At 37.6% G+C, this 9,766-nt stretch overlaps 1 gene segment (V, D, J or C); it reads left to right on the forward strand.

Annotated features, from left to right (window-relative positions):
* LOC115281476 overlaps positions 1-9,766 on the forward strand; it is a 26,832-nt gene that overhangs the window by 7,755 nt on the left and 9,311 nt on the right. The window contains 1 exon segment of the C gene segment in view: positions 2,875-2,937. Coding sequence covers positions 2,875-2,937 — 63 coding nt within the window.

The following is a 9,766-nucleotide window of genomic DNA, read 5'->3' on the forward strand; positions in this document are numbered from 1 at the left end:
AAACTTTACTATATTCCAGAACCTCTTTTAACAGTTAAAAGAAAATGGAAATACTTCAGTTATTTAGTATGCATTGACTTTTGAGATAGGAATTGTTATCTCTTCTATTTTCAATGAGGATTTTGAGACAGAAAGAGATTAAGAAATTTGCACCTGTTCAAAAACCTCCTAAGTGACAGAGATAGATGGTTCATAGCTTCATACACAAAAAGATGCTGCGATGACACAGGGAGTTGCACTGAAACAAGACGAATACAAAATGATATTCATAAATGCACCTTTAACCGCTAAATTCATTTATACTCTACAACAATACTTATGTCCATTTGTCAAGAAAGAGGAAATCTAGAACTTCACACACGACAATAGAAAGAGTGGCTGGTCTTGGCAAAATGCTCAAAAACATTTTTATCTTCATCTTTACCCCTTTTCTCCAAGCCTCTTCAGGAAGCTCCTTCTGTTGGCATGGTTCCATTTTCAGTTAACAAGACATATCCTCTTTCAGCAATACAATCCCACACTGCTAACGGAGCAGGCCTGGTGTTTGTGAGAACAGAGGGCTTTTCCTTTGATGCAATCTCTGAGCGGCTTCACACGCTGAACTCCTGGAAATCAAATGTCTTAATTCTCTGAACTGAACACTTTTCCTGGTAATTTAGAAAAGGCCTTGGTTCATGGCTTGACCCTGATCTCCTCCTTTTCTTCCTTCCTTTCTTTCTCCATTCCTTTCCTTCCTTCCTTCCTTTCCTTCCTTCCTTCCTTCCTTCCTTCCTTCCTTCCTTCCTTCCTTCCTTCCTTTCTTTTTTTGGTTTTATTGTTTCCATTTTCTATGAGGACTTTTCTATGATTACTGCCTCCTTGGAAAACAGACATTTGGGTCAATTAATCTGAGGAAAACTTATAAACTATGAAATGTCAAGAAGCCTATATTTAAGGACATTGAGTGCAAATCCAGAAGATCAAACAGCCAGGACGAGGTTTCTACCTGCTGGTCATGCCAGGAGGCTCAGGGCAAGTCTGACAGTTTTGAGGAGCCTCTAACCAGTGTGATGCCCTGGAACCAGGCTGGATGAAGGTATCTGCAGAGGAACTAGGCTCATAGTAACCCCCCTGGTAAGTAACTTTGTCCTGTTGTGAGCCTGTGCATGAAAAACTGATAGATGCTTTTAGGAAAAAACAATGTATGATCACCTCAGCAGATGCACAGCAATATTGCAGCTACTTGTCACTCTATATGGAAACAAAACTACTTTTGCTTTATATACAAAGGAATTGATTTGTTCACTTCTCTGCTTGCAAACAGATTAAAATTCTATTTTTACAAAATACACACATAAAAGTACAGGTGCAGGCTTGAAATTAAAATATTTTCAGCCTGTGTCTGTAAACTATTTATACATTATTGGTTCAAGATGGGTTTTTTCGTAGGTCTTTAAGAGAAAGAAACACTTGGATTATGACCTCTAGTATTAATAGTGCTTTTTCTCTAATAACCTGCAAAAGCCACATGATTGCTTTTGATCTAATAGTCAACAGCAGTGCAAAAAATTTACCTCTTGCAATAAATGACTCTAGAACACCAATAAATCAACATATTCTTATTACTCTAGCTTCTTAGAAGGTAGGCTGAGATTAGTCAAAATTTGTGCTATTGTAATTTTGTGAGATTGTGTAGGAATGGCCCAGTTTAATGGAATTTGTGATCTCAGCCAACTATTTGAGCTCCAGAGTTCAGAAAAGAAATATATCTGCATGGTTTAACATTCTTGTTTGTTCATTTACTTTCTCATCAAACATTTACCTAAGACAGTCTCTATGCTGGGTGTTAGAGATAAAAGGGGCATAAGATATAGTCCTGACACTCAAATGCTTGTAGTCTAGTGGACACGTATTCTAGATTGTGGCTTGTTGGACCCCTGTTTCTCAGTCTATGAAAACCAGAGACACAGAATGTCTTGGATTCATGAATTCTTTTGCTTGTTTAATTTATGTACTACTTATTTCTTATAAAAATCCATATATTTTGTTTAGTGGCACATTTGATAAAGGTACTCAAACCATCTGATTAAAAAGAATAATAATATTAGCTACTATTTACTAAGAGCCAGATACCATGCTGACTGGTTTCAGTGCCTTTTCTCAATCCTCTGTAGCCTTGTACAGAAGATTCTCTTAATTTCACTGATGGGGAAATTGAGGTTTAGAGACATTCAGTTATTTGCCAAAATTCACATGGTAAATATTGTGGCAAAATTTGAAACCCAATAAAGACTTATTTGTTCCATAGAGCATGGTCTGGGCCATTATATGGTATTAGAAGTATTAAACTTTATTTCAATTTTTAATATTTAATTTTCTGTAGCTTAACTTTTCAAATTGACTCTTCAGTTGAATGCTTAACTGGTAAGAGCTCATAATTTGTATTATTACTCATAAGATAAGAAGGACAGAAACAAACTGCCCAGGCAGAGAGGGGTCAGTTCATCCGTTCTTGATTAAGTCAATATAAATGTGATTTTGCTTGAGATTAAAACTTGTTTAATGTTATCAGGACCCATTTTTATATACTTATATAAATATTGAAAAAAACATAGGCACAATCTGAAAACTGGTGAAAAAGGGATTTCTTTTTCTTTTTTTACCTTTATTTATTAACTGGAGGGGTAGGGGTAGGATAGTGGGAGAGCCGAGACAGAGGGAAAGAGAGAATCCAGGGAAGGTTCTGTGCTGCTAGCTCAGAGCCTGAAGCAGGGCTCGGCTCCTGAACTCTGAGATCAGGACCTGCACTGAAATCAGGAGTCAGATGCTTAACTGACTGACCTCCCAAGCGCCCCCAAAGGGAGATTTCTGTAAAAGCTTTTCAGGCAGTGGGATAAAGTAGCTGGACTACCTGGGCCCACAAAGTGTTCGGCCCTGGCACACTGCTCAGGGCTACAGGTAAATATTCGTTTATTCTTTCCTGTAACGTAGGGAGGGGAGGCAGGAGATGCAGGGGTGGTGGCAGCGAGGTGCTGGTGCTGGCTCAGAATTCTAGGATCTGGACCTAGTTTGGTCACAAGGAGCAGCCAGATCCTTGGAGAGGTAGGTGACTGTGTCCCTGTCCTTGGGGGTAGGTGCCCCTGATCTCGCATGGACGACATTGACAAGGAGCTAACTTGCTGGAGCAACTGGGGGACCCTGAGGGGTGAGGGTGTTAGGTTCCTGTGGGATTTCTGTGATGAAAGGTTCGTAAGGAAATTTGTGTATCTTTTTCATTTGATCTAAAAACAACCAATGGGAAAGAATGAACAAAAATTTCTAAACTTGTCATTTTGTCAGAAGGTGATTCATATGAGGTATGGACACATTTAACTGTGCAAATGTAGCCAGCAGCTGTTTTTTTCCCCCCTGTAAATTAAGAATAATAAATATGTTCATTCTTCATTAGTCTTAGAGATAAATTCTGCCTGGGGGAGGGAGAACACTCCCAGGGATGTTTCTAGACTGCTAGATCTAGTCTACTACAAGTTTTCAAAGAATTTTCAGAATGCTGGTAAAACACTGAAATCATGAAAGAAATAATATATTTTGGTTTCCCTATTGGTTGTGATCAGATGTACAAATGAATTCATAAATTGAAAAGCAACTTTTTTGTCCTCTTTTTATCCACCTGTCTCTGACATCAATTCTAACACTCTGATTAAATCATGGTGACACAGATATAATTCAGGAGGTCCTTAAAGTTTTGTAGGAGATTGTGATGCAGGAAAAATATTGACTTTGTTTCTGGATCTATCTCTTTCTGACTAATCATCCTTTTGCAAATAAATTTTAATTAAATGGCTGTTGCTTTCTTAAAATTATAAAACTAGTATCTAGCCATTGTTGAAAAATTAGAAAAGAGCAAAAATAAAAATTGGATAGCAACATTTATTACTGTTAACATTTGCTATAGTTTCAACCTTTCATTCTGTCAGTATAAAAAACATCTCAAGTGGTTTAGTGTGAGGACTAAATGAAATTATAGCTACCAAATTGGTTGGGATAGGGTCAGAGACTTAAAAAAGTCAATTCTGAGGCACCTGGGTGGCTCAGTCATTTGAGCACATGATTTTGGCTCTGGTCATAAGCTCAAGGTTTATGGGTTCAAGCCCCGTGTCGGGCTCTATGCTGACAGATCAGAGCCTGGAGCCTGCTTTGGATTCTGTGGCTCCCTCTCTCTCTGTCATTCTCGTGCTTGCACTCTGTCTCTCTCGCTCTCAAAAATGAATAAATTTAAAAAAATAAAAAAGGCAACTCTATAGAATACAAATAATCACCTACTGATATACTTTATGAATCAGGAGAACAGAAAACTTATTATGATCTAGTCTACAGGTCATTTTAGAACAACTGGTCAGTATTGGCAGAATACCTTTAATTTCCAAGATTCAATGTTACATAATTCTAAAAAAGACTCAAATGTAGTAAGCATTACCTCAAACATTGCTATCCTGAACATAAGGTGATCACTCATTTTTCAGTGAAAACCACTGGTTGTAAAAAAACAGGAGAGGTTTTAGAACTTAAATATACAAAATTATAAGAATATACAAATAAAATTAAAAATTAACTTGTAATATATAATATGTTTATTGGATTATACCTACAGATTAAAAATTATATAATTACAAATATTATTTGCTTATTTCTGCCCTCATATTTCATTAAAAATTTTAATCAAACCCTTCACATGCATCTACAATGTACACTTTTGAGCAAATTTCTGAGTCATCGCTGGGTCTGAGTGTCTGTTTGGGGACTCTCAGTGATGATGTCCCTGGATATTTTGTTGGAAGAGATGATATACTCACTTACAAAATAAAAACATTCATTTCCATTTATTCTGTCATTCTCTGTATGTGAAACATAATCATAAAGTATACAGTCTTCAGTCCAAAATAATTTTTACCAAATCTATATTAAACTTCTTTACTATCTTTGACTAGTGTTACTTCCAAGACTAGTTTAGCTGAGTTCAGGTTGATGTCTTGTCAAAGTCGTATGTTGCATCAACGTTAGATGGATCAGGGGAGCCTCTGTTAATATGAGGGGTTGCCCAGGACTGAACCCAGGCTCCCCTGCATCGGGTGGGAAGATGTTGGGAATGAAAGCTTCACCTCATACTCCGTCCGGCATTTCAGTCTCTTTGATTCTACTTGTCTTTATGTTTGTACCACAGAGCGGGATTCAGATTTCCTTCCATTTTTCATGTGATCTTTGAGTTAGACCTTCCTAAACTATGAAGCTCTGGGGTCTAATGCGCAAACGAGTTCTCGTTGATTTCTCCTGTGTCTTTCTAAAGTCTATTTGAGAAGTCCTCAAATAATATATGCAAGAACAGTTAGCTCATGAAATAAAAACAGAAGATCTAAAGCACTAAGGAAAGCAGAAGAAATATCTCTGTGATGATCTACAAGAAACACAGAGCAAAATTTTATGTTCAAAGGTGGGAGAAAATGTGGTGGAGTCCATGCCTTTTATTAACTGATAAAGGGAAGTAGAGCCAAGTTTCATATGCCTTTGCAATCATAAAGTTAGAAAAAGCTTTCAGTGCAGGAGACCTTTAGGGGGCATTTGAAGTGAAATAGTGGGCATTGCCATCCACATCCGTTTTATAAAGTCGAAGGAATGGTTTTCAAGGAATGTCTTTCATGTTACAACTGCATCGTTACTGTGGGCACCATGACATTTGATGTCATTCACAGGTGGTGACCTTCAGCAGACTTGGTCAGGCAGGTGACAGTCTAGGGATCTACCATGACAATAGGAGGCCTGGAGGACCAAGTAACCCGCCACTGATCTAGTCATTTGGCCTGACGGCCCACTGTGGGAGATTTGGAGGCATGATATGGAAAGAAGGCAATTTGAAGTAGTTTCTGGTAAATGCTTAGAATGTGCATAGATCGTGCTACTGGTGGGAAAATAGCCATTTTCTCCAGACAACACAGGTGAAGCAGTTCCATGAACTGACCCCTTATTACTAGGCATTAGCCAATGTTCTTTTTGATTTTCTAAATACTGGAAATGCAGTGAATAAGCAAGACATGTGATTGCCTACTAACTGGTGTGTGAATTTGAAACATAGTAGAGCAAAGTGGGGTGCAAATGAAGGAGTAAGTCTCCAGGTTTGATTTCCATAGATCCAATGATTACCTCAAGTACTGTATTCCCCTTAGTTTTTTAAAAATGTTTATTTATTTTTGGGGCACCTGGGTGGCTCAGTCGGTTAAGCATCCGGCTTTGGTTCAGGTCATGATCTCACAGTTTGTGGGTTCAAGCCCCACATCGGGCTCTGTGCTGACAGCTAGCTCAGAGCCTGGAGCCTGTTTCGGATTCTGTGTCTCCTTCTCTCTCTGACCCTCCCCTGCTTGAGCTGTCACTCAAAAATAATTTAAAAAAAACATTAAAATGTTTATTTATTTTTGAGCAAGGGAGAGAGGACAGGGGAGGGGCGGAGAGAGAGGGAGACACAGAATCTGAAATAGGCTCCAGGCTCAGATCTGTCAGCACAGAGCCCAGTGTGGGGCTCAAAATCATAAACTGGGACATCATGACCTCAGCTGACGTCCAAAGCTTACTGACTGAGCCACCCAGGTGTCCCTACTATATTCCAACTAGTAAGAAGGGTTTGGTACCAAGAGATTACAATCTCATATCATGTCATGTTATCATCTAAACAAGTTGCTAATAATCATGGCAATGATAATAATATGGTTTCTCATTTCCATGGCATGTTTCACTGTGGAAATTTTAGGAGAGATTGTAATATCAATCCTTACAGTAATGGCCAGCATAGAAAACATTCTGCCAATACTGTAATAGGTCCTGACTTTGTGTCCGTGTGGACTTGCATAAAGTGCTCATGTACATCGTGTGTAACAGTCAGGAAAGGGTTTGGGCCAAGAATGACGTTGATCAGGACAGGCAAGCTTTGTGAGTTGTCACATTTCCTTTTCTGACGGTGAAAGGGTGTCGCCAGAGAGCCCAGGGTTTGGACCAGGATGACCTGTAGCTCTTGTGCTACCACTTGCTGCTTAGGTGAACTCTGGTGATTATTCTCTGCCCTCAGTTTCCTCATTCATCAGGTGGGATAACAGGACGCATTCATCAGGAGTCATATGAGAATTAAATGAGAGACTGTGAATAGATTATGTGGCACGTTGTCTAACATATATTAGGCGCTGAATAGAAGTGGCCCCATTTCACACCTAGAGGGAGAACTGTGTCTGGTACTGAGGGTGGCCTGTAGCCAACCATACTGACCGAGCAGAAATCCTCCAGAGGATTCAGCGGTACTTCCAACTACTCCAATGGAAGTGACCTTGCTGTGCGCTGATACACAAGTAACTTGAACTTAGAAGTATTTATTTCTGTTTCATAGATTTTTCCCTCACTGGTACACAAAAATGAAATTAAAATTGTGTATTTATATTTCTTCTGTGTACTTTAAAACTTGATCATTTATCTTAATTTATATTATCCTAACTTCAACAGGTTTGGGCTTCATGCTTCTCATAGTAGAAAAACAAAGGTTGACAATATAGTTAAAATGTGCATAGAAACATAGTTATTGAGAGAGTTAGGACTTTTACATACACTTCAAAGTGTTATAAATTGAAAATAATGTTTACATATGAAATAGCTTTAAATAATTATGTATTAAAAGAAATATAGTTGAATAAAATGAGAAACTTGGAGTCAATATTAATATGTAGTTTGAAATTCACACTTAATTGAAAATGTGTTTGTATTTGGTTAATTTATATAGAATTCATACTGATTCCTAACAATAAAATATATACAACTCAGGCATTACCCTCAAAAACATTGTTAACTATGAATGTGCACAAGTGTATAGGACAAACTTACTTATTTTTAAATTAGTTTCTATTTTATGCATTGTTAAAATGATTGTGACCATAAAAATACACTTAGTAAGTTTAAAAAGAATGTTGAAAGAAAAAACTTCTAATATAATTCCCCAACATATAGGCACTAGTCCAGTATAATTGAGTATACTATTCAATGCTCAGTTATCTATCACATTGAGAAAATTACAGAAGTTCAAGATTCCCGCTCTCTGGAAAGAATGAAATTCCAGAAACTATCTGAGGAAAAGCATCATAATTTCCTGTCCAGAAATTTTCCAAGTTCATCTTTGATTTTCAAGTACTTTTCAATAATGAATCAGAAGTAATCCTATAAAAAACCAAGTTGCTAAAATGCAAACTAGATTCCTTAATGTATTGGTTAGAGCAAAAATGATGTAAATATGATGTACATTGAGAAATTAGTCTAATTTTATATAACATGTTTTTAAAATTAAAAACAAGGTACAAAGAAATATAGAGTTTCTTACTATTATAATCAATAATATAGATAGATAGATAGATAGATAGATAGATAGATAGATAGATAGATAGATAGATTTGCAGTACAAGTAAGATGTAGAAGTTTAAAACAACCACATGATGATCTAATTCTGTGTGCAGCATGAATAGAAAACTCATTGTCGCTTACTGACTTTGTATAAATAGCAGAAGGTTTGTAGCACTGGAAGAAGTTCTCAAGAATAGTTTTCCTTTCCTGCTCAGAGGAGAAATCTAATTCTTTTCATAGGAAGTTGCCCGCAAAATTATTATTCTAACTCCAAAGCAAGCCAAAGAGAAAATGTGTTATATTTCTGTTTCAGTTGGAAATCACCTTGGAGTGGTCCTACTCTTTATAATTTCAATGATTACTTAACATTCAACATATAAACAAGGAATATTCTGGCCTTCAGGTGACATGCCCTTGACAACGAGATGCTTCATTAAGTATTCTCACATTATGTGTACAAGGTACTCTGGACCTCTAACTGGCAGCATCACAGCCCTTACATATAATGTTACGGAGCAGGTGAAATCATAGGGAATTGTGGGTACGACAGCACGTTCAGCAGGCTTATAGAGCAGACCCAAATTTGGAGGAGATGCCAAGTGACAAAGTATGGTGTCCTCTTTGTCACCGTTAACATCAAATGAATTTGCAACATAAAATGTGCTTTTAGTGAATATTTTCTAAAGCAAAACAAAATTCTGACTTGTGCATTACTTGATAAGATTCATATAAGAGCATTTCTGAAAACAATCAATAACATTTAAGTAGCAGTTTTGGAAATATTGCCACATTGCTTCTAATATCAAGGCACTGTGGGAGCACCTGGGAGGCTCAGTCAGTTAAGCGTCTGACTTTGGCTCAGGTCATAATCTCACGGTTCCTGGGTTCAAGTCCCACATCAGACTCCGTGCTGACAGCTCAAAGCCAAGAGCCTGTTTTGGATTCTGTGTCTCCCTCTCTCTCTGTCTTAACCCTGCTCATGCTCTATCACTCTCTGTCTCAAAAATCAATAAGCATTAAAAAAAACTTTAAAATTCAAGGCACTGAAACAAATTTGGAGGTGCAGCTTTAAACACTATCCTACTAAAAATTCTGGGGTGGTTACATGTGAGAACAAGATGATCTATAAAATCAGAAATCAAGCTGAAGAATGCCAGTATCAGAAGTGGACATGGGATCCTTATCTGAAGCTAAAACGTCAACTTGATAGATTGTCAAGTATAGGTGGAAATAGATTCCCTTTTGAACAAGTGCCTGTGTATTGTTTCAAAAAATTCCAAGCTTGAACCCAAGTGCTGCCCTTACTGGCTCTGACTTGGGCAACGTACATACCCTCCCGAACCCCTTTTCCCAGTGGCTTACACTA

The sequence above is a fragment of the Suricata suricatta genome, chromosome 2 (assembly GCF_006229205.1).
Source record: "Suricata suricatta isolate VVHF042 chromosome 2, meerkat_22Aug2017_6uvM2_HiC, whole genome shotgun sequence".
Lineage (NCBI taxonomy): Eukaryota > Metazoa > Chordata > Mammalia > Carnivora > Herpestidae > Suricata > Suricata suricatta.